The sequence below is a fragment of the Lucilia sericata genome, unplaced genomic scaffold, assembly GCF_015586225.1.
Source record: "Lucilia sericata isolate MDLA Ls3-8-SP2 unplaced genomic scaffold, ASM1558622v1 Contig000216F_arrow, whole genome shotgun sequence".
NCBI classification, from domain to species: Eukaryota; Metazoa; Arthropoda; class Insecta; order Diptera; family Calliphoridae; genus Lucilia; species Lucilia sericata.
This window is the reverse complement of record NW_023994244.1, coordinates 50366-77500: the sequence shown is the minus strand read 5'-3', so window position 1 is coordinate 77500 and position 27135 is coordinate 50366. Positions and strand designations below refer to the sequence as shown.

Below are 27135 nucleotides of genomic sequence, written 5' to 3'. Positions count from 1 at the left end.
CAATAAAGATATTAAACTATGTCCTGTGCTAATCAAAAGACATTGAAAATATTGTTTAACAAAAGTGAAAACTATAACCTACAACAATATTAATGTTAAAACTACACCCAACGACAAATAAAAGTTGTAATAGTTTAATATTTTAAAAATTTAATTAATAAAAATTAAATCAAATTTCTTATAAAGAAATTATGATAAAAGAAGAAGAATAGATATAAAAAATTTTAAAATTAACAAATAAATAAATTTAAGAATTTAATTATAAATGAAAAAACAGTGTATAACAAAAAAAATCTTCAATATAAGGATTTTATAATTGTGTTTAAAGTTTTTAATAAAGAAAAAATAAATGTATAGAAAAAAAAACAAGTTTATAATTAACGAAACAATGAAGTAGACATAAAAAATTAGTAATTAATCAAACAAAATATGAATAAAATTGTTTTAAAATGAAATTACCAAAAGAATAAAAAAATTACGTATACAAGTAAAAAAGTAGAAAAATTGTAAGAATTATACACTTCAGCAAAGAAACAATTAAGTAAATCCGTACTCAAATCAATCCGGTGCGGTGTCAGAAATACGGTATGTACGGGTTTTTTTAAACCAAGTACAAAATACTTGATTCAAATTAGCATCAATCAAGTATAAAATTCTCGATTTTAACTCTTAATAATAGTACTTTTTGGTATCAAATTGATCTCACAATGTAAATGAAATTGATTTAAAATCGGATATATACTTAAATTGAGTTGAAAATATGATTGATTTAAGTATGATCACGATTGAAATAATACCAAAATGTGCTTAATTTGAGAACGATTCCTATTTGATTTCAGAAATCATAATATTTTAGAAAAAAGTTCATTAGCAAACGTAATTAATGTGAAATTGAAACAATTAAATGACTAATAACTTCAGGTGAACTGACCAAAAGCAGTTATAGGACACGTCATCAATGTATACTGGACACATTGGAAGTTTATACGATCGCATACCAGACACAGAATATGTCAGGAACATTAGAGCAAATAGCAATAGCAATCCGTTGCAGAAACAGAAATATACTACGTTTACCTAATCACAACACTAGCTACCATTCAGAAGCCTAAGCAATAACGGAATGGGTAAATTGGATTAGAATAAATATGGCGCTATTAGAGGTTATAACGATATCAGTTGATAAAGTTAAATCTAAGTATTGGATTGTAAAAAATGTTTTTTTTTCATTTATTTAAGATTTGACTACCAAAGTAAATCAATAGATCAAAGTTTTATTAACTACAAAAAGTAAGAGAAAACTTTTACGCCACACCCTTTAAACTTTGAAGACGTCATAAATAGTTAGTTATTCAATAGTTGCATTGAATTTAAAGCAGCCAACAAATATTTTATGAAACGGAAGTGTTTCAAATAACAATTGATGAAAATCACCCTAATAACAAATAAGGAATGAATACAGCTACAAACATTATTTGTTTTGCAAAAATTATAATATTTAGTAAAATTTATTAATTAAAAAATATTTAATTATTTCTTTCTTTAATTTCAAAGTCATGTGCAACAGGCAAATGACGAATGTTAAAGTTGCACATAAATATATCCTTCTATTACATTTATACTTTATATAATTGTATGTGTGTTTGTGTATATACAGAGTAGGAAAATAAGAAGGTCAAAATAATCTTGTACAGGCGACATACTTATGTATAGGTAAATATGTATGTATATTGTACTATATGTATGTATGTTGCAATATCTATACTATAGTATAGATGCAAATCATGACGCACTTTCAATTCATTCATTATAAATTGAACTATTTTTTTTTTAATCATTGAATCTGGAAAAAAAATCATGTGACGATTAAACAGAGGACATTTTTAGCTAATTCTAACATTAAAGAGAAATGTTTTTTATTTTCTTTTTTAATTTTAAAAGTTTATATTGGTTATTTTATTTGTTAAAAAGATTTGAATCAAAGACAATTGAAAATGTGTAATTTCTAAATACATGATATAAAATCACCAGAGAATGTCAGCAAAAGAGGTATATTTTGGACTGATTTCATGAAATTTAGTAAATTTTTATATTACTATTTGAACAAGAACTGAATTATAACTGAACTGAATTAGAAATGAACTAGAATTGAACCAGAACTAAACTAGAAATAGAACTGAATTAGAACTAAAACTGAACTAGAACTAAGAACTGAACTAGAACTGAACTAGAACTGAACTAGAACTGAACTAGAACTGAACTAGAACTGAACTAGAACTGAACTAGAACTGAACTAGAACTGAACTAGAACTGAACTAGAACTGAACTAGAACTGAACTAGAACTGAACTAGAACTGAACTAGAACTGAACTAGAACTGAACTAGAACTGAACTAGAACTGAACTAGAACTGAACTAGAACTGAACTAGAATGAAAGAGAACTGAACTAGAACTGAACTAGAACTGAACTAGAACTGAACTAGAACTGAACTAGAACTGAACTAGAACTGAACTAGAACTGAACTAGACTGAACTAGAACTGAACTGAACTGAACTAGAACTGAACTAGAACTGAACTAGAACTGACAACTAAGAACTGAACTAGAACTGAACTAGAACTGAACTAGAACTGAACTAGAACTTGAAACTAGAACTGAACTAGAACTTGAACTAGAATTGAACTAGAACTGAACTAGAACTGAACTAGAACTGAACTAGAACTGAACTAGAACTGAACTAGAACTGAACTAGAACTGAACTAGAACTGAACTAGAACTGAACTAGAACTGAACTAGAACTGAACTAGAACTGAACTAGAACTGAACTAGAACTGAACTAGAACTGAACTAGAACTGAACTGAACTAGAACTGACTGAACTGAACTAGAACTGAACTAGAACTGAACTAGAATTGAACTAGAACTAAACTAGAACTGAACTAGAACTGAACTAGAACTGAACTAGAACTGAACTAGAATTGAACTAGAACTAAAACTGAACTAGAACTGAACTAGAACTGAACTAGAACTAAACTAGAACTGAACTAGAACTGAACTAGAACTGAACTAGAACTGAACTAGAACTGAACTAGAACTGAACTAGAACTGAACTAGAACTGAACTAGAACTGAACTAGAACTGAACTAGAACTGAACTAGAACTGAACTAGAACTGAACTAGAACTGAACTAGTACTGAACTAGAACTGAACTAGAACTGAACTAGAACTGAACTAGAACTGAACTAGAACTGAACTAGAACTGAACTAGAACTGAACTAGAACTGAACTAGAACTGAACTAGAACTGAACTAGAACTGAACTAGAACTGAACTAGAACTGAACTAGAACTGAACTAGAACTGAACTAGAACTGAACTAGAACTGAACTAGAACTGAACTAGAACTGAACTAGAACTGAACTAGAACTGAACTAGAACTGAACTAGAACTGAACTAGAACTGAACTAGAACTGAACTAGAACTGAACTAGAACTGAACTAGAACTGAACTAGAACTGAACTAGAACTGAACTAGAACTGAACTAGAACTGAACTAGAACTGAACTAGAACTGAACTAGAACTGAACTAGAACTGAACTAGAACTGAACTAGAACTGAACTAGAACTGAACTAGAACTGAACTAGAACTGAACTAGAACTGAACTAGAACTGAACTAGAACTGAACTAGAACTGAACTAGAACTGAACTAGAACTGAACTAGAACTGAACTAGAACTGAACTAGAACTGAACTAGAACTGAACTAGAACTGAACTAGAACTGAACTAGAACTGAACTAGAACTGAACTAGAACTGAACTAGAACTGAACTAGAACTGAACTAGAACTGAACTAGAACTGAACTAGAACTGAACTAGAACTGAACTAGAACTGAACTAGAACTGAACTAGAACTGAACTAGAACTGAACTAGAACTGAACTAGAACTGAACTAGAACTGAACTAGAAACTGAACTAGAACTGAACTAGAACTGAACTAGAACTGAACTAGAACTGAACTAGAACTGAACTAGAACTGAACTAGAACTGAACTAGAACTGAACTAGAACTGAACTAGAACTGAACTAGAACTGAACTAGAACTGAACTAGAACTGAACTAGAACTGAACTAGAACTGAACTAGAACTGAACTAGAACTGAACTAGAACTGAACTAGAACTGAACTAGAACTGAACTAGAACTGAACTAGAACTGAACTAGAACTGAACTAGAACTGAACTAGAACTGAACTAGAACTGAACTAGAACTGAACTAGAACTGAACTAGAACTGAACTAGAACTGAACTAGAACTGAACTAGAACTGAACTAGAACTGAACTAGAACTGAACTAGAACTGAACTAGAACTGAACTAGAACTGAACTAGAACTGAACTAGAACTGAACTAGAACTGAACTAGAACTGAACTAGAACTAGAACTGAACTAGAACTGAACTAGAACTGAACTAGAACTGAACTAGAACTGAACTAGAACTGAACTAGAACTGAACTAGAACTGAACTAGAACTGAACTAGAACTGAACTAGAACTGAACTAGAACTGAACTAGAACTGAACTAGAACTGAACTAGAACTGAACTAGAACTGAACTAGAACTGAACTAGAACTGAACTAGAACTGAACTAGAACTGAACTAGAACTGAACTAGAACTGAACTAGAACTGAACTAGAACTGAACTAGAACTGAACCAGAACTGAACCAGAACTAGAACTGAACTTTTACAAATGTAAGAAATATATTCCATAATTTTGTATATTTATATATAATAATATTATAACTTATAATATTATAAAAAATCAACAATTTAGTCCATTCCCAAGTGTTTAAAAGGCTATAGTTTTTTTTTAAAATAGTCAATTTCTATTTCTTACTATTTCGACTAATTTTTCGAAATCATCTTTCAATGAAAAATACCTTTCATAAAATCACTTTAACTCTTAAAGATACACATTTTCCTATTTAAAATTTAAAAAATCTATATATAAACATTAAATAAATTTAAAATCGTTATTATGTAGAAATTTTTTTAAATAACAAAAGAAATGCACCACACGTATGTCATGACGTCCCTGTATGGACACGATTTTGATGCCATACAAGTGATTTTTGTTTTTTTTTATTGCTTCTATTGTCTTAAAGACTTCTGTTATTTAATTTAGATCCAACAACAATGACAACAAGAATGAACAAATAACGCCTTTAAATAGGCTTCAGTAAAAAAAAATAATACAAAACAATAAAAGTGCATTTCAATAGTTAAGTATTGCAGTATTAGTGGGAGACGACTCTGCAAACAGTCTACAAACAATTTTGTTATTTTTCACAACTAACAAACATTTTCATGCAATCACTAATACATGAATAGTTAGGTACACACACACATAAAGAAATGTTAATATACATTTAAAATGTGGTAAAAAAGGGGGACGAAAATGTTCAATGTTGTAATGAGTGATAAACCACTGTTCCACCATGATATACCCTGGTTGAAAATAATAACGATTATATTACACATGCGACAGGGTAGAATTCAATTTGAGGAGAAAAGGGCCTTTGAAGAAAACAATAATAATTTTCATAACTAAGTTAGTTATCGAGTTATAATGTTCATACAAATGTTTGATTAATAACAAACTTTTATATGAACAAAGTTTTGCTACCGATCGAGCAAAGTTTTTATAAAAAGTTTGTAATCGATCGAGTTAAGTTGTCATAGAAAAATATTGTTATTGATTGAGTAAAGTTTTCGTAAAGTTTTAAGAGAAAAGTTTTTTATCGATCCGGCAAAGTTTTCATAAAAAGGTTTTGTTATCAATAGACCAAAGTTTTCTTAGAATAGTAGTATGTTATCGGTCGAGCAACATTTTCATTGACAAATTTTTAATCGATCGAGCAAAGTTTCCATTAAAAAGTTAGTTAACGATCAACAGCAAGGTTTTTGTAAAAAGTTTATTATCGATCCAGTAAAGTTTTAACAAAAAGGTTCGTTATTGATCGAGCAAAATTTTAATAGAAAAATTTGTTTTATTGAAAAGGTTGCTTTTGATTGAGTGAAGCTTTCGGGCAAAGTTATTTGAAGAAAAGTTCGAACAACGCTTCCATAGGGCCTTAATAAATTTACTCCTTTAGCTCACCTGTACATGCAAGAGTGTATGTATTTGTGTGTTTAGAAAACAAATACAAAACCAAATTCCTCTTCAATTACACTTGTATTATAGAATTTAGATGCAATTCAACCCCCTCCAAATGAACACCCACAAAAGCCTCTAGTTTATGCTGTTGTATGGAACACATGTAGTGAGTGGACAAGCAAAATAAGTGCAATTTACATTTTGGGTCATATTTCAATTGGCTGGCTTCTCGTAAAACTATCCAACTTACAGTGTAAAGAGGGAGGCATAACACATACGAATGCATCAAATCAAACCTATTTTTAAAATTTAAAAATATTTTCTCAGGGTTAATGACATTTCAATTTTAAACTTTATTACAGTTTTAAAAGATATTATTAATTTTGATAGACACTGTAGGTACAATTAAAATTTTTTCTTAGGTTTCATAACCTTTATCTAATAATTGTTGTGTTTATGTTGTTGTTTTTTTGGCATTTTTAACATAATTTTCATGTTTAACAATTTAGAAATAATCTTTGAAAACAAAAAAGAAGACCTTTAAAATACTTAAATCAGGCAAATCATACAAAATTTGTAAATACCCAACACTATTGTCGACTTATTTATTTAATTTATAAATGAAGGAGGTGGTCGGTCAGTTGTCGCCTGTTTATATAAAACATAGTTAAAATACATTTATTTTGTAATAGTTTAATGTGGCTGTCAGTGTCGCCGTTATTGTTACAAATACATAATTTTTAATACTCGTATCTAATATTGTTTATTTCTTTTTCTAAACAATTGTATTAGTCGTTTACACAGACATCCTCAACATTTTTCAGTAGCGGTTGTAATGAGTATGTGTTGGAGAAATTATACGTTACATTTCACTAATACTTCTTTGTAACTAGGCAGGAGCGTGTATTAAATTTAAAGCTTTGGATCATTCTATAAAAAACTTTAATCATTCTATAGAAAATTTTCTATTAAAACTTTGATCGATTGATATCAAACTTTTGTATAGAAAATTTGATCAATCGATAGCAAATCTTCTATAAAAGCTTTGCTATCGATTGATATAAAAACATTAATCGATCGATAACAAACCTTTCTTGATTAGTAAGAAACTATGCAAACTTTTCTTTAACATTAATAAACTCATATATTAAATCAATTGATTACAAACTTTTCAATGATTAATAATAAACTTTTCTATTAAAACTTAGCTCGATCGTAAATTTAGCTTTCTATGACATTTTTGCTCAATCGATTACAAACATTACAATAAAAACTTTGCTCGATCGATAATAAACTTTTCTATGAAAACTTTGCTCGATCAATAACAAACTTTTCTATGAAAGCTTTGCTCGATCGATAACAAACAAAGTTTGATCAGTATCAAACTTTTATGTGAAAACACTTCTTTGTTAGTACCAAACTATTCCATTAAAACTTTGTTCGATCAAGAACAAAATTTTCTATAAGAACCTTTCTTCATCAGTAACAAACTGACTGTTCTCCTTCGTAAAAATATTTTATGCAAAAAAGACCGATCAATAATAAACTTTTATATTAAAACTTTGCTTAATCTTAAATAAACTTTTCTATGAATTATTTACTTGGTCGCCAATACACTTTTCGATACTTTGCTCGATCGATAGTAAACTTTTCTATGAAAAACTTGCTCGATCAATAAAAAAAGTTTCAAACAAAAGTTTCTATGAGAACTTAACAAACAGTTTTATGATTCTTTACTTGATCACTAAAAAAATATTCCATGAAAACTTTGCTCGATCGATCACAAATTTTTTATGAAAGCTTTGCTCGATCGATAGCAAACATTTCTAAAAAACACTTTCATGTTCTGTATCAAACTTTTATATGAAAACCTTTCCATAAAAACCTTGTTCGATCAATAATCAAACTTTGCATGATCGATAGCAAACTTTTCTATGAAAGCTTTCATCGATCGATAGAAAGCCGATCAACCTTGATCGATCAATAATCAAACTATGCATGATCGATAGCAAACTTTTCTATGAAAGCTTTCATCGATCGATAGAAAACTGATCTACCGATAATAAACTTTTCTTTCATAATCCAAGATCGAAAGCAAACTTTTCTATGATAACAATGCTCGATCGACAATAAAAGTTTCTGAGAAAACTTCATCGATAAGAATTTTTCATGATATTTTCTATGAAAACTTAACAAACCTGTTTTCTGAATCCTTGCTCGATCGATAGCAAATTTTTCTATAGCACTACAGAAAACTAATTAGATTTTAGAATTGATAGAATTGATTTTTTAAGAAAAAATTTTGTTTGAGGACGCCTCTGTGATAAATGTTTGTTCCACTGGTAAAGCTTCTTAAAAAATATAAAAAATAAAGCAGAAGACAACTAAGACATTTTACATACTAGTCGATGTATGTAGTAGGGAGGCTCTAATTTATCGTTTTTCATTATCCTGGGAATAAACAGAATACAAAAGACCAAATTTTTTATGGAACTCTTTTCAATAACATCAATCGGAATAATATCAACATTATTCAAACTATTACGATCGATAATGGGGATGTCAATTGAAAAACTTCATTACAGCGATAATTTAGTAACTGATTTAAAAAATTTAAATAAAAGTAATCACCCTATTACTTATGCATTAACAACAACTAAAATTACAAAAATTCAAAATTACTTATGTATGTGTTTGGTTTGTATCCAATACTCAATTTGGAAGGGATGGATGGATGGTTAAACTTGTCATACATTCTTCATTTCATTTTGTACAAATTCTTTAAATTAAAACTAAAAAAGAACAACAACTAAAAACAATCAACTAATAAGCTATATTAGTTGTTGGCTATAAAAGTCAGGTAACTGGGTGGACAAAGCCTCAGTCAATTATCGTCAATACTGCGTGTTTATACGTGACCACCACTTGAACGGTGAAAACGGTGTGTGGATGTTCTTAAGGATATTAAACGTTATTTTTTTTTAAATAAAATATAAAAACACAATAGTAAATTGCATATTATGCCTAATAATTAAAAGGATAATAAAGTATTTTTTCTTTGTTGTGACAAGAAAATTTAAAAAATTAAATAAAATTGTTATTAAAAACTATTTTAAACTACTGGTAAAAAAAAAGTAACACCAAGGACTTTTCATGCTTTCTTTTTGTAACGACAAAATGTGGTTTGAAATTAAATGAAAATGTGTTTGTTGAACAACAAGAACACACTCACTCACACTCGCAGTAAGATTTATATTATAACGGTCAACAATAAACGGTTTGGAATTTTTAACATATGTTACCGTTATTATTTATTCAAAGATAAAACTTCAATACTTGATACACACATACAAACAACTGTAACTATTTCAACCGTCAATAACTATTAATGTGCTACGTCCATCCACAAATACTACTAACAACAAAATGCTCTTCATTATTGTTGTCAATTGGTTTGAAAATTCCGTTTTAAATCCGTTCCATTCTGTCAAAATCAATTTTCAGAAATGAAAAAAATTAAGTGATTATAAAAAGAAATTTTGAATGAACTAATAGTTCTTATTGCAGCTGCTGGCCACTGCACAAGATTAGATTAGATGACTCTTGTGCGTGTGACAGCGGCTATTGTGAGATACTAAAATCAACAGGCTGCTTTAGTGTTGTAGGGGGCTTTGAATTAATTTATTTAAATTCCATAATGATTTCTGGTGTTGTTAATTGTGCAAAAAAGGAAAATTAAGTTTTTCATATATAACATTCATCCCTCCATGTAGTCTTAATTTTTAACCAACCACATCCTTGCAAAAATTTCTTTTTAGTAAATTCAAAATATCACCAGTATTTCCGATAAATAAAACTAAAATCCATTATAAACCGATTATCAAAAAAAGATTTATAAGATTTTATAAAAATTAACTAGATATCAACATTATTTAGGTCCAATTATTCACCCCGATCGACATTGAAATTATTTATATATTATAACCAGTGTATGGATACTACGACCGACCAAACGCCACAAACTTCTTTGCAAGTGATTTTGAATTTTTCTGGATACCAACCGATCTGTAAAAGATTTATGCAAATTTCAGAAGTTTCAGGGTTTAAATCCAAGACTTATCAATCTGAACAAAATTTGTTTTTGTTATTAATGATTTTAAATATCCAGTTTTGATAGGATATCGTGGCTAGTTGATCGGTAACGAACTTTTCTGTGAAATGGAAACTTATCAAACTTTTTCCTGATTCCTTGCTCGATCAATAACAAATTATTCTAATCCAAGTGGATTTTATATAAAATTGATTTTTTACGAACATAATTAAGTTTGAAAAGGTAATTATTTCGAAAAGAACCGAGGCCGAAATAAAATTTTCTTACCGAAAACACATTTTCATATCAAAATTAGTATAAAATATACTAGATTTCGAATGCTATTGGAAAATTACGATCAATTTCACTGTTCTTATCTTTTGAGACCAAGAACGAATCATGCCAACTCAGGATACCCAGCTCTGAAATGAAGCACATCACAGAGAGAACGTTCTGCATGGATCGAAACAGATAGAAAAGGTCTAGACTAAATAGGTATTTCTAAATAGTTGTTAACAAATATTGGAACATGTGTCCAAGTACTGTCATAATGGAATATTACACTTTCATGCCTGACCTCATATTCTGGACCAATACTCCCTTCTAACGAATCAGTAGCTTTCAGTATAGGTTCAATATTTTGGTTTGTTTGGACCCACAAGATATACAGCTTAAGCTTAGCTTCAAGAATATTTGTTTTTTTTTTTTGCTGTTTAGCTGATATCTGGGCTTCACGTTCGACCTCTCAAGCTATAAGTAATTGTGATGAATTAATTTTTCATCTTTTAAAGCGTTTTAACAGCATTTCAGTTGCAATAGGTCCTGCTGCTCGCAAACGTTATTAAATGGCTGTTTGATTAAGCTTTCAATAATTCCCAAAGCTCTTCGTGAGTTTGACATTTAATTTTCATGAAATAATACCTACAATTCTTGGTCTTTAAATGTTTTGACTGGCCGTATCAAAGTCAGCGCATCTGAACCCCCTAATCCAACTCTCGCATATTGAAACACAAAACTTTGTTGTTCAAAAAAGTGATTAATGATCTGGCCTCAGAATTTCACATCAAGAAAGAAGATATAACAGAGATAAAAGCTTTATTTTAAAGTCGACAGATTAGACTTTCAGACGACATAACAAATTTTATAAATAAAAATGTCTTCGAGCTGTTTTTGTTGGGTAAAAAACATTCGGTTGATACAGCTGTCGCTGAGTTGACAATCTTTGGCCCAGTATGACTCGGGTCGTTCCGAGGCTAAGATCCAATTGTCGTGGGAACGACTTCGAGCTGTTATAATGTCTTGTGCTATTCTCAAAATTACGACCTGCAGCTTGAACATAAGATTTGCACGGACAGACTGACGGACGGACATGTATAACCGACTCGAAAAAACCGTATGTTATATTATAAGGTGGATATAAAACCGTTATTTTTGCGCGTTACAAACACTACCACTAACCTTCTATACCCTGCCTACTGAAGAAATTTAAACCTAATGCTAAATGACCTAGACCTAATTTATAAATTATGATATATGGATCAATTATCGATAGCTATTAAACCTAAGTAGACAAAACATATTACAGCTGCAAATTTCAATTGTCAAATTGACAATCGTGTGATTGCTAAAACATGTTATGTCTTGTTTTTGTGGAAACTTTAAAAATAATGAAGAGTTAATAATTTTGGATAAAAAAAATTTTCGACATTATTTGCATGAAGGATAACATCTAAAGACTTTTAAAATTAGCCCATAACTTTCTAACTACTTTCCTTAAGCTTTCATTACAGGACATGCGGGTAGAAGGTGACTTGACAACAGTTATTAAGAAAGAAATTACGTTTTCTTGAGGATCATTGAATGAATTTTGTGGGATTACTACGTCTTTCGAATCGAAAGAAAAAGCGAAAATTCAAACATTTTTGTTTTTGAATCGAGTTACAAAGTAACCATCTGTAAATTCTGAAAAAATAACATAAAACTCACCTCACCATGTAAATAACAACAAATTATATTTATCTATATAAAAAATATATAGTAAATATGGAATTTTAGCACAATACGTATTTACTATATAATTATAATATTGTTGCTAACTTTTCCTTTAAATAAATCAAATCTATATATGTATGTGTGTGTGTTTGGGCATTTGTAAAAGAAAATCGAAATAAAAAATGAAGACATACACATATCACCTCATTACCCTGTTTATAAGCCGATTTCAAAAATGCAAACAAATAAACGAAAACTACTACAAATACTTAAAATTATGTTGTTTTAAATTACAATTTTACACCCTCAGCAACGAAGACCACTTTAGAGGCTTCTAAAGAACAAGAATCAAATAAACTGAAAAAAATATAAACTATTGTAAGTTTGCATGAATAGGAAATAATGTAATGTATCATGTAAGGGTCGCTTCAATAAACAAATAACACTTACAAGGACCCCTATTTAGCCAACCAAAAAGCCAACAGACAGAATTTCCATTCCACTCTAATTTTTATTAAATATAAAAGTTGTAATAAAGGAACTAAATATTGTGTGTATATTTATTGTAAAAAATATTTCCGGTGCGGTGTATTTTGTAAATCGTTGTATTATTGAGGTTTCTATTTATGTGTAGAAATTGTTAAAGGTGTGAAGTTTTTGATCATATACTTCGATTTTTTTTCAATTGAACTAAGAGTTTTGTAAGTTGACAATTCAAAAAGTTAGATTTTTATAGATCTGACCAAAGTATAGCTTTCAAACAAGCTTTTTTACCAAACTAGGGAATGAACATAGTGAAATAATTAGAATATCGATAGTGTTGATGGTAAGGTGGCACCCCTGTAACCCTGTTGATTGAGAAGACTATCAGCATTATAAACTGTACTTAGATGAACTAGAACTGAACTAGAACTGAACTAGACTGAACTATGAACGGAACTAGTATGAAACTGAACTAGAACTGAACTAGAACTGAACGAGAAACTTAACTAGAACTTGAACTAGAACTGAACGAGAACGAACTAGAACTGACGTAGAACTGAAGTAGAACTGAACTAGAACTGAACTAGAACTGAACTAGAACTGAACGAAACTGACTAGAACTGAACTAGAACTGAACTAGAAACTGAAACTAGAACTGAACTAGAACTAGAACTGAACTAGAACTGAACTAGAACTGAACTAGAACTGAACTAGAACTGAACTAGAACTGAACTAGAACTGAACTAGAACTGAACTAGAACTGAACTAGAACTGAACTAGAACTGAACTAGAACTGAACTAGAACTGAACTAGAACTGAACTAGAAACTGAACTAGAACTGAACTAGAACTGAACTAGAACTGAACTAGAACTGAACTAGAACTGAACTAGAACTGAACTAGAACTGAACTAGAACTGAACTAGAACTGAACTAGAACTGAACTAGAACTGAACTAGAACTGAACTAGAACTGAACTAGAACTGAACTAGAACTGAACTAGAACTGAACTAGAACTGAACTAGAACTGAACTAGAACTGAACTAGAACTGAACTAGAACTGAACTAGAACTGAACTAGAACTGAACTAGAACTGAACTAGAACTGAACTAGAACTGAACTAGAACTGAACTAGAACTGAACTAGAACTGAACTAGAACTGAACTAGAACTGAACTAGAACTGAACTAGAACTGAACTAGAACTGAACTAGAACTGAACTAGAACTGAACTAGAACTAGAACTGAACTAGAACTGAACTAGAACTGAACTGAACTAGAACTGAACTAGAACTGAACTAGAACTGAACTAGAACTGAACTAGAACTGAACTAGAACTGAACTAGAACTGAACTAGAACTGAACTAGAACTGAACTAGAACTGAACTAGAACTGAACTAGAACTGAACTAGAACTGAACTAGAACTGAACTAGAACTGAACTAGAACTGAACTAGAACTGAACTAGAACTGAACTAGAACTGAACTAGAACTGAACTAGAACTGAACTAGAACTGAACTAGAACTGAACTAGAACTGAACTAAAACTGAACTAAAACTGAACTAAAACTGAACTAGAACTGAACTAGAACTGAACTAGAACTAGAACTGAACTAGAACTGAACTAGAACTGAACTAGAACTGAACTAGAACTGAATTAGAACTGAACTAGAACTGAACTAGAACTGAACTAGAACTGAACTAGAATTGAACTAGAACTGAACTAGAATTGAACTAGAACTGAACTAGAACTGAAATCGATCTGAACTAGAATAGGACTAGAACCAAACAGAACTAGAATTCGATTAGAACTGAACTGTAACTGAAATATTAAGGGGATAGGACTTGCTTTGAGCACTTATGTATCTCTAAACTCTAAGAACCTCTGACGGTCACACGGATAACTTAAGATTCATCCATTTTTGGTATTTTTAGGCATTAGGGATAGTAGAATATCCTGGAGGTGTGTATCATTTTACCAAGCCTAAGCTGGTTTAAGTTCTATGACATTTGAGGTTAATGCTATGATTCATACTAATGTTAGATAATTTTGACAGAAGGTTTATCAAACTGCAAACATTTAACTAAGCATCTAGATTTGAGGATCGGAATTATTTTAATAGTTTTCCTAGTATGACTCTCAAGTGTATTAAGTCAGAAGTAGAAAAACAACAATACATATTGAAATACTAAACACGTGAACGATTTACTATAAAACCTTTGGCAAGTATTGACACAAAGCTAATATGTTTAATTTCTCTTAATTTATAAATCAATAGAGAGAAACTAAATGTACGCATATTTTTGTAATTACATTAAAAATGCACATAGGGTTGCTCAAAAACATATTTTTTTTTTTTAAAACTTGACATTGGAATTATACCATCTATACATATAAGCGTGCCAAGACAGACTTATTCATCTACTAAAAAACATGAGTGTTTTTGGTACCATTTAATAAAGCCATACTTTTTACATTTAGTTTTTAGTTTTCTATTGTGTTTTCTTTTTCTACAATTTTTTTCTTTTCTAACATAAAACCCTAAAAGTGAGTTTAATTTTATTTATTCCGATTATTGGAATTCATAATTAAAAAAACTAAATAAAATATTTTATTTCAGTTTCAGCACTTACCTTTTAAACAACAATTTACAGGTAGCTACAGCTTTAAAAGGAACTTGATTGAAGAATTGACTTGATAATTCTAAGGAAGTTTGAGTGTTTGAATTTTGTTCAAAATAAAAATGGTACTTATTGCAGCTGCTGACCACTGCACAAGATTAGATTTAATGACTCTTGTGCGTGTGACAATGGCTATTGTAAGATGCTAAAATCTCCAAAAATGCGAAAGCAAATAGTGAAGTGAAATTTGATTGATGATAATGTTAAGTGATGAATATTCAATTTGATTTTAAAGATTTCTAGAAGAATGAAAAATAAGAAATGGAATAAGTGAGAAAAGAACTTAAAAGTGTGGAACCTAACTACAGCATTTTTAATCAAATGAAATTTATATTAGAAATGACATTGTGCATGTTTTTGAAGTTATCCAAATAACGAATGCTGTAATTCGGTTTTAATAATAAAAGAAAATTCCGATAATGAAATTTTTGTAAAATTTTCAAAGTTTAAAAGTTAACTAAAAAAGGAGAAACATTTTTCAAATGTTTTACTTTTTTTGTTTGTTTAGATAATTCGATTATTTTAAACCTTTTTTTACATTAATGAATTACTACTTTTTAGAAATACATTTACTCTTGTTTTTGCTTTAATCGTTTGGTAATATAATTACGTTTTTGTATATATTTTATTATAATTGTATTATACGTAGTTAGTATGTTGACATACATAATAATTGTTTTTATAACATATAATTCTTGAAATTGTAAAAATACTTAAAATTAAGCGCTCAGAATAAAGAAAGAAAAAACATAAACTCATAGTAAATTATTGAAACTGTTTCGTTTTTGGAAAATTTTGGAATGAAAAGTATTTATTTTAAGATGCTTGTACACAAAGTTTTTGAGATGAACTGATCTTGTCGCCCAAACTGAGAGCCATACCCTGGAATGAGAAGGAGATAGAGAGTGGAAAAAGATATTTTTTAATTATTTAAAATGTAAAAAATATATTTAAAATAAAATAAAATAAACACTTTAACACTATAACATATATAATAAAGAAAAATATTTGTATTTTTTAAATTTTTAATAAAAAAATTCGTGGTCAGCGACATTTTTAAACTTTTGTTTATGATTTGGAAATCTTTAAGACGCTGAAATTTTTCACACCATATAGTTTTGATTCGAAGGGTACTCAGGGTGGTTTTATTTAAGAGCAATGGGATAGCTGACAAACTTGTAATATTAGATTCAAATACCTGACCTACATGAAAGCGACAAAAGGATAAAATCTCCCTTTTGTCGCTATCATAGATCTCCGAAAGTTGCCGCAACAATATCAATCAATCCTGGAGTATTAGAATGGATAGCACAGTATTACAGACCTTATGATCAACACTTAATGCGAAAGTGTAATATACAAATCTGGTAGCCTTTATTAATAATCAAATCTGGCAACCTTGAGCTGTCAAATATGTAAAAATTAATTGTTACATGGATTTCTACGAGCACGTGCAAGCTCCTTTTTTTTTATATAATAAATTATCTATATTTTAAGAAACAACTAAACGTGCATTTAATTAATTGTCAACGACCACCACAGATTGGCGACGAGGTCAACCAAAGTCTTAAAAATGGATAAAGATCAATTTGCTGCTTTCATGCAGATGCAACACAACTTAGTTACACAGGTAATGCAAATGGCGGCACAGGGGCAGAACACGGTGCAAGGTGCTGCCAACACAAGTGCCACTACTACTGCTTTATTACCAAATTTTGAACCGTTTGACTCTTCCAAAGAGTCATTCAGGAATTACATCCAAAGGTTCAAAAATTATACGGAAATGAAAGCAATTTCTACAAACAACGAGTACTGTGCCAAACTGTTGTTAAATTCAATAGGAGCAAAGCTTTTTAATATGGTAAGCGCTTTAGCAGCACCAAAGGCACTAAATGAGGTTCAGTACGGAGAGTTACTACAACTGTTGGAGACACATCTCTCTCCAAAAAAGAATGTGCTGGTGACACAACACCAATTTTTGTCGAAATACCAATCGGAAGGACAGTCCATTGCCGAATTCGTGGCAGCATTGCGAGCCGAAATCGGGGATTGCGAATTTGTGTCGGCATGTAAATGCAAAGCATCAGTAGCGGACATATTTTTACGGGCCCAATTTATACGGGGAATTTATGATAACAACATGCGGGAACAACTTCTACAATCAGGATCGAGCCAATTTGAGGATGTTGTGGCAAAGGCGATTGCTATTGAGGCGGCTAAAGCTGATTCAAAAGAAATGACGATGAGATCGAGTACAACAACAACTATAAATCAAGTTTTCAAACGTAAAAATCATAAATACAACAATAAAGCTGGGCAATCGTCGAAAGCACAACAACCACAAGGTAAAATTGATTACAAAAAATTGGGCATAGATGGCTTATGTTTGCGGTGTGGTAGAAGTAATCATTTCGCTAAAGACTGCCACACAGATAAGGACAAATTAAAGTGTACCGGGTGCAACAAAAAAGGTCACATCGTTAAGGTCTGTATTGCTACGTTGAGTAAGTCATCAAATGGGAGAACCCCACAAAAGAAGTATTCAACAAACCAAATACATCAGGATGAAGATTATGGCGTTTATAAGGTAATCGACGTTTACCAAAACAACAACAATTCTACAAATGCTGAACGATACTATACAGACATCGATATAGAAGGTAAAATGGTAAAGTTCGAAGTGGACTCTGGGTCAGGTTTTACATTTTTGCCCAGGGGTCAATTTAACAAGCTACAATTGGACACACCAGTGGTTCCCACCAATATTGCGTTTCGTTCGTATACTCAAACAACATTTATACCTGACGGGAAAATAAAAGTAAAAGCAAGATACAACAACTCAACTATATTCGATGATATTTACATTGTTCCAGATGGCTGTTCAGCATTAGTGGGTCGCTCGTGGATCAGACGGTTAAACATAAATTTAAATGACCTGGACAACAATAGTAAAACAACAAATACAGCTGATATTAATCAGGTAAGCGTTATCGATGAAATTATACATGAATTTTCTGACGTATTCCAAGAAAAAATTGGTTGTACACGACAATACAAAGTTTCGTTACAATTACGTGAAGGTGTCAAACCAATTTATAACAAAGAAAGACAAATCCCATATTCCTTAACGGAACGAGTTGAAAAGGAACTAGATGTGTTGGAACAAGCTGGGATTATATCCAAAACAACGAATAGCGATTGGGGGTCGCCCCTGGTAGTAATACCTAAAGCTGATGGGGGGGTCAGACTGTGTGTAGATTATAAGGTCGGCGTAAACCAACGTCTAATTGATGCACACTACCCAATTCGTAAAATCGATGACATTTTTAATAGCCTTCGGGATTCAAGGTATTTTTGTAGACTCGATTTGTATAAGGCATATTTACACATACCAGTAGACGAACAGTCGAGTATAATACAAACAATTTCAACTCATCGGGGTACATATAAAATGCAACGGTTATCATTTGGCATTAAAACTGCCCCCGCAGAATTTAACAGAATTATTGACCAGATATTAAGGGATGTACCGAAAACAGAGTCGTATTTCGACGACATAATTGTACATGGAAATTCAATGGAAGAGTGCATTTCTCATTTAAAAACTTGCCTTGGACAGTTGAAACGTTTCGATTTACACCTTAACCGGGGCAAATGTTCGTTTTTCAAAGAAAGTATTGAATTTTTGGGTCACATTGTTGAATTTAATTCGATAAAGAAATCTCCATCAAAAGTTTCGGCAATTCTTAACATGCCTACACCAAACACGGTTGACGACGTTAGAAGGTTCTTAGGGATGGTAACGTACTACGCACGCTTTATACCTAAAATATCTACAACAACTACACCCTTAAGACACCTCTTGAAAAAAGATTCAAAATTTAACTGGACCAATAAATGTGAAGATGCGTTTAACACACTGAAAAGAGAATTGGCCAGTGAAAGAGTATTGGTACCCTACAACCCTAGTTTAAAAATTCAATTGGCATGTGACGCAGGTCCAACAGGTATAGCGGGTGTCTTATCACACATATTCGATGGGGAAGAACGGCCAATCGCGTACGCGTCTAGGGCATTGACGCCCGCCGAACAAAATTATTCTCAGCTGGATAGAGAGGCGCTATCAATTGTTTTTTCTGTTCAACACTTCCATGAATATTTATTCGCGCGTCAATTCGTACTCATAACGGACAATCAGCCGATTATGAGAATTTTTCATCAAACAGCAAAACTGCCTCAAATGACGTCTGCCCGATTACAACGATATGCAGCGTATTTATCTGGTTTTAATTATGAGATACAAGTCAAAAAAGGGGTCGACAACACTAACGCGGATTGTCTCTCCAGAGCGCCCGATATTACAACAAATTTCGCCGAATGTTCTATCAATAGAGAAGTACATCTTATATGTAATGAAAGTATTAATCATATTAGTAATTCGAAAATCAATTTTCAATCACTCCGTGATGAAACCCGTAAGGATAAACACATTTCACAAATCATAATGAAACTACGTAACAACAACAAAAACGATAATGACAATGATATCGATCCAGAATTTACAGTTGATGAGGACGTGCTTTTCAGAGGTCAAAGAGTAGTAATCCCTGAAATCCTACAACCATACGTGTTACAGGAACTCCATTATACGCACTTAGGCATCACTAAGATGAAACAACTGGCACGCCGCTATGTATACTGGAAGAACATTGACAAGGACATTGAAAATTTGGTGCGATCATGTCCGTCATGTGCGTTAGTAAAAAGTTCTCCAGCTAAAGCGGAACTTCATCCGTGGGAAGAGCCTGATGGAAATTGGCAACGCATACACATAGATTATGCCGGTCCTTTTCAAAATAATTTCTTTCTGGTGGTAATGGACGCGAAGTCGAAATGGGCTGAAATCGGTATTAGCCGAACAGCACCGTCGTCATTGTCGACAATAGAAATTCTAGAAGAAATATTTTCGAGAAATGGATATCCAAACGTTCTGGTATCAGACAATGCAACAATTTTTACAAGCGAGGAATTCAAAACTTTTTGTAAAAACTGCGGTATTTTTCAAAAGTTTATAGCGCCAGGCCACCCAGCCACGAATGGGTTGGCAGAGAGAAATGTACAAACTCTAAAACACAAATTAACGACAATGGAAAGTGAAACGATGTCTATTCGGAAAAAAGTACAGGAAATACTTTTTAAGTATCGCGCGACGCCATTAAAAAACTCTAAAACTCCTTCGGAACAGTATTTGGGAAGGCAAATACGTATAAGTCTGGATGCATTTAAACCAACTAAGTTTAACAGAACTCAATACTCAAAATGTATGGCCAGGCAACTGTATAAGGGTGAGAGAGTCTTAGCTCGTTATTACACAACAAACAAGACAACCTGGAAGACGGGTATAATTACCAAGAAGCTTGGAAATCTCCATTATATAGTTGAACTAGATAACGGATTTGTGTTCAAAAGGCACATAAATCAATTACGTGCATCAAATGTCCAGCCTACTATTCCCGAAAACAATAATGAAAAAGTAGTTCTGCGAGATGAAAACAACAAGCGACAATATGCAAACATCGAAGATCTCGTAGAAATACCCAATGATTCAACAAACACGTCAGAGCGAAATTCACAACAACCGAATCAACAAGAATCATCATCAAATCAACAAGAATCATCATCAGATCAACAAACATCATCATCAAATCAACAAGCATCATCAGATCAACAAGCATCATCATCATCAAATCAACGAGCATCATCATCGAATCAACAAACATCATCATCATCAAATCAACAACCATTTTCATTGAATGTACAACCGCCATCTACGATACCGCGTAGAGTTTCGGCAAGGGTTCGTAGACTGCCCCCACATTTAGGAGACTACATAGTAGACTCTGAATGAAACCTCATACGATTCCTTATTATCATTTTGTTTTATTGAATTTATTTTATTCAATTTTAAAAATCTTTTGTCAAAATTTCAAATTATTAAATTACATAAATACATTGAATTAAATATTGTAATTTTGAATAAGTTAATATAATGAGTATGTAATAAGGGTGAGAGAATTGTAATATACAAATCTGGTAGCCTTTATTAATAATCAAATCTGGCAACCTTGAGCTGTCAAATATGTAAAAATTAATTGTTACATGGATTTCTACGAGCACGTGCAAGCTCCTTTTTTTTATATAATAAATTATCTATATTTTAAGAAACAACTAAACGTGCATTTAATTAATTGTCAACGACCACCACAGAAAGCAACTAAGATATAGTAATGTATAGATGTAGTCTAAGAACTCGGACAGAGTATATAACAGGGCTTAGTTCTTTTAGGACTTTGGTCGGTAAATTGGACAATACTACACCGAACTTCTTTAGGTTATGCTGAGGAACTAGAGACAGTTGAAAACATCATCCATCACTCTATAGAATGCAAGTTTTCTTGCTGTAATGCCTGGGCAATAGATTCCACAACAAACTGGGGAATATTGCAGGGCACAGGGTTTTATCAGGGAAATTAGCCGCTTTTTGTCTTAAAGACTTCCGGACGAACATAGTGTCTTTCAGATGGAGATCTTAGCAATTTTTTTTTTTTTTTTTGTTGCGCACTTTAATTGGGTTAATAACGCAACTGGAGCCTTTAGAGTTACTACGGTCGGTAACACGTAGGATTTTTGTAGATTGTGAGAAGACGAAAAGGCATATTTTAAGTTACTGTCCTAGAACACAGACACTGAGACTGTAATGGCTAGGTAAAAGATTCCACAATGAACAGGGAGATGTAGCTGGATGTAATTTAGGTGACATTCTTGGTTTCATCCAGGGAATTATTGATTATTAGTATTCATTGTCTTCCTTTCAGGAGGGTATTTTCACTCATCACATCTTTCTCCCTCTCTTATTCTTCAATGTTCTTGTCCTTCTGATTTCTTTGTTATTTCATCAAGAGAATCACAATGGACCCTTTGGGTCTCTTTATGGCATACAACACTTTTAATCTAGACTATTTTTAGAAAACAGTTTGAATCTAGTTCAGTTCCAGTTCTTTTGACTTTTTAAAATCATTATCTAATCATGTTGATTCTTTATTTTCAATGAAGGAATTCACAATGGACCTACCTCAGCGCACTCCGAGTGGAGTTGCACATCTTCTGATGCATAACCCTTACTTCGTTGGTTTAGAATTATAATATTCATTACAACTCGTTCATATAACATTCATTTATTTATTTAAATGAAATATAACCAATTTAAAACTAAAAAATAAAGTCTTACCTGGCTCTTGGCACGTATTCTAATATGACCAGTAACTTTAGAGTCTGGATCATCAACTGGTTTTTCAATACTTAAATTGGCCAAAGCATTTTCACCGAAAATGGATCTAAAAAGGTTATAAAATAACAAAAATGTTAAAAATTAAGCTCTGTATTCTTAAACGTTTAATAAAGTTATTGAAGGTTTATTATAGGAATTTCAATAACTTTATGAAATCGGTAATAAGACTAAAATTTCTAAATTTAAACTTACTTAGCATACATATTGGCAGCCATGAAACCACATTGACCTGATAAAGCTTTTTCGGGTGTTAGACACTTCATATTTGTGCTCTTAAGCAGATGTTTCAGATATTCATGTAAATCAGTGAAAGTAGTGTTAACGGTAACCTAAAAAAATAACAAGAAATCTTTAGAAATTATAGTAAAGAATAGAAAACTTCAATCTTCACCTTATTTTCCCATTCAAAATCTTGCCACATTTGTCTGAATTCGGTATCAGTGCAACTGGCAGGTATGATATAATCCATAATATCAATATGAATAGTATTTAAGACCACAACATTAGTGTTGATAGAAGTGTCATAAACTAAAAGCAACAAAAACCAAATTAATAAAACTATTAAAGTATTTTAAATTTAAAATAAAACTTTACTAACCAATATTTCCAAATATAATGCCATTTTCTGTGGAGGACACCTTAACATTGGCCTTGATGTTGCAGAAATCATGGGGAGCCAAAACAACAGGATGAGGACGTTCTACCAATTTCAAGTCACCCAAAGTAGCCAATTCCAAAGTACAATTTTGCAAAGTATCATCTTAAAAAACAAACATTTTAATAAATATTTTTCAACTAAAATAAAAGAAATATAAAAAACCCACTTGTTTGATTTACAATCAATACATCCAATACAATATCATATTGATTGACATTAACATAAGCCTCAGCATAAACGGGATCCGAAAAGCCAGTCAATTGTGTTACCTTATTCAATTTATTGTTGGGAGAAGTAATGTCACTCAAATTGGTAGATTTGGTACCAGCTAAAGCTTGATTCAAACTAGATTCGAATACATTTTCACCCAATTGATTTTCACGTCCGTTAGAAAGTTGTGAGAAGAGAACAGGATCATCGGGTTGTACTTTAGCAGCAGCTCTTTGCTTCTCTTTGAGTACACGTTGATCTTCTTCGTATTGTGCATCTAACATTTTGCCCAAAGCTTCACGACAATAACGTTTGAAGACTTCAACAGCTTCATCTGTGCGTTCGCTTAAAGTGCGCAAACAAATGAAAATACGATCGGTATCATCGTTGGTAATGGGTTTGGTGGGGAAACCAGATTTGCCCAAATGAAGAATAGAGCTCATGATAAGCATAACACGAGTTGTCAAACGATTTTGGGTACGCTAAAAGTTAAACAAAAAATTATTTTTTTACTCATAGTTTTTTCTTGTTTTAAAATATATTTTTTAGAAAAGGCCTCAATATGACATCGACCGCCATGTTTATGCTTTAATTGATAAATATTTATCATAATTGATTTTAAGATAAGATCATGTTTTTGTTATATTTAGCAAAACATTGCGGCTCTTTCAACATAGTTAGCATTTTATTTTGAGAACAAAGAGGGATGATTTGTTAAGTAAATTTGCATGAAAAACTACTTACCACATCTTGTTCTAAATCAGCATAACGTAAAACCAATTTGGTTAAAGTGGCCGATAAAGCGGCACCAATAAAGAAATCACCATCCATAAGATATTGACGCAATGGTGGGCGTTTCTCCTTTTTAGCAATTCTAAAATTAAAGAAAACAGAAAAATATGTAAATAAAAAAAAAATAATTAGCTACTTTATATTTTCAACTTACGGGGCCAAACTGAAAGCACTCTGAGTGGCATAAGTACCATCCGAAGTTACTTTGTTATTAGAAATTTGAGCAGCTGCTGGTGGATTATTGGCAGCATTTGCTTCTTCTTCGGTTTGATCACCTGCCAAACGTCTATGTTCAGCTTCAACCATGGGTATTTCACCCAAAGTTTGGCAGATAACATCAATAACTTCCAAAATTTGATTTTTATCATCGACATATTCACCCAAAATCCAAACAGCAGCGCGATGTATTTTAGAGGATTTGATTTGTGGGAAAGCCTCTATCAAATGACCAATTATCAAACCTCTCAAAGAGGGGAATTTCTGTATAGCTTCTCTTATGAAAATCAAAACATCAGCAGCAGCCAATTCATTAGTGTCAGAAAGGAATTCAACTAATACTGGTATAACACTAGCTGCTACATCGGGGAATTTAATAGAGCAAGAATGTAAAGTACGCACTAATAGCTGACGATATTTGCCAGTGTCTTCATGTTCCACATTGTGAGTTTTAGAGACTTCTTTTTTCAATACTAAAACCATTTCGTTAATATTTCTAGAGGACACTAAATCCATGGCTAAAGCCAAAGTCTTGCGTCTTACTTCAATATCAGGGGCTGCCAAGACACGCAATATATCCATTACTAAGTCCTGCATAACTTTTTCCATATTTTCATTCTCCTTCATGGCAATCAAACGATCTAAGACAATCAATTTAACATTGTTGTCACTCTCCTTGACAATCAATTCAATGTAGCAACCAGCAGCAGCCTTAATAGCGGTAGGAGCTGAAGATAAAGTAATCAGAGTACCAGCAGCCTCATAACGCACCGCATTCGAAGATGAATTCAAAAGATTATAAATGCAACGAATGAAACGAGAACGTTCAGCGGGGTTAGCATGACACACCTTATAGATCAACTCAACTATGACCAATTGTAGGATATCGCCAAAATTATTCACTTGATCAATACAGGAAGCCAAATAATTAAGGGCTCTCTCTTGATCAGCATGCAAGAGCATAAGAAAAGCATTACGTTTGCAGGACATATCCTGTTGGGTATCCAAGAAATTGGCTATCAATTCAGGACCATCGGGTACCAGCCAGTCAAAGTTTTTGTAAATGGTAAAAATGGCAAGAACTGCATTACGTCTTACGTACGAGTGACGATGTTCCAAACAAGCACGAATGGAAGGCATTAAAGGTTCCAATAGTTCGGGTTCTTTAAGTTTGCACAAGAAACGTAGAGTGGAACCACGTAAAAATTCATTAGGATGTTGAAGATCCTGAAATGAGAAAAGGGTAAATTAATATTTAATTTAAAAAAGTTGAGATAAAGGAAATAATGATTTTTAAGGTAAATGCTTAGCGAAGACACTTTTCGAAATTTCCTGGAGGCAAAAAACTCTTATTTGAACAAAGGTCTCTTATCCCACGGTTTTTTAAAAATTTAGGAATCCTTTAATTATTTTAGTTTTCTACGATTTTAACTTCTTAGGGTTCCAAAACCATTTATATTTATTTTCACAATATCAATTACAACTATAAAGATTATCCGCTACAACCCACTTGGCCACTTTTCGATATTTCCTGTAGGCAAAAAACTCTTATTTGACCAAAGGTCTCTTATCCCACGGTTTTTTTAAAATTTAGGAATCCTTTAATTATTTTAAAAGTTTTCTACGATTTTAACTTCTTAGGGTTCCAAAACCATTTATATTTATTTTCACAATATCAATTACAACTATAAAGATTATCCGGCACAACCCACTTGGCCACTTCCGGACCAAGTTTGTTAAAACAACATGTACATATTTATTAAATTGTTATTATCGTAGAAAAAGATAAATTTTGCTCTATAAAACTGTTCCATAATAATAAAAAATCAATTTACACATTCCCTTTATAGATTGTCCTAAGGTATCATCCAATGTTTAATTTTTTTATATTTTTGCTTAATATCAATCAAAACAAGAATTTCAACTTACCTTTCTATAAGCATCACACACTAAAATCATTTCCTGCAACAATTTACCATCCGCCGATGTCTTGGGTACAATTTCCCAAAAGATAAGCAGCAACTTCTTAATGGTGTGATTTTGTACAGGCAACACAAAACGTATGATGGTCATGATTAGACCCGACAAACGTTCGCCATTCAACAATAGTTGAATAACCTTTTTAAGGGTATCAATTTTAACATTAGTATCACCCTTTTCCAAATCCTGTTTCAATTGCATTTCATTGGGCACCTCCAAATCCGGAGAATTGATAATGGTGTAACAGGGCACAGTGGTAGTAGACAAGGCCATTTTGTTTTAATTTTTGTTATTTAAACACAATTATTTCACTTTATACACAATTAATATTATAGTTAAAAGATTTCTAATGCAATTTTGCTTTAAATTATAATAAATTTTAAAGAAATTTATTAAAAAATTGCTAGCGTTTAATATTTTCACAAGATTTTTATGTTTAAAGAAAATTGACGTGTCAGATATTTTTGCCTACACAGTTGTTAAAAAGAGTATTTTTCTTAGGTATGTGTAAGTACTAAAATGTCATAAATATGTTCAACGGAGTAG

The 27135-nt window shown here is 31.9% G+C and overlaps 1 protein-coding gene across 1 annotated transcript; it reads right to left on the bottom strand.

The window, feature by feature from the left end:
• Window positions 1-15991: 15991 nt before the first annotated feature.
• On the bottom strand, window positions 15992-27069 carry LOC119602249 (coatomer subunit beta). Its single transcript, XM_037953661.1, has 9 exons — window positions 26539-27069; window positions 24548-25836; window positions 24346-24475; window positions 23558-24083; window positions 23332-23493; window positions 23125-23261; window positions 22926-23062; window positions 22674-22779; window positions 15992-16267 (listed from the first exon to the last, which is right to left on the bottom strand). The coding sequence occupies exons 1-9, from the start codon at window positions 26860-26862 to the stop codon at window positions 16202-16204; spliced, it is 2877 nt and encodes a 958-aa protein (XP_037809589.1). The 5' UTR covers window positions 26863-27069; the 3' UTR covers window positions 15992-16201.
• Between the last annotated feature and the right edge of the window lie 66 nt (window positions 27070-27135).

Bases quoted from the DNA above. Each gene is read 5' to 3' on its own strand.
- LOC119602249 (XM_037953661.1), bottom strand. From the start codon at position 26,862: ATGGCCTTGTCTACTACCACTGTGCCCTGTTACACCATTATCAATTCT. The intron at 24,084-24,345 runs GTAAGTAGTTTT...TTTAACTTTTAG, and splicing joins CTGATTTAGAACAAGATGTG to CGTACCCAAAATCGTTTGAC. The intron at 23,262-23,331 runs GTTAGTAAAGTT...TGTTGCTTTTAG, and splicing joins CATTATATTTGGAAATATTG to TTTATGACACTTCTATCAAC.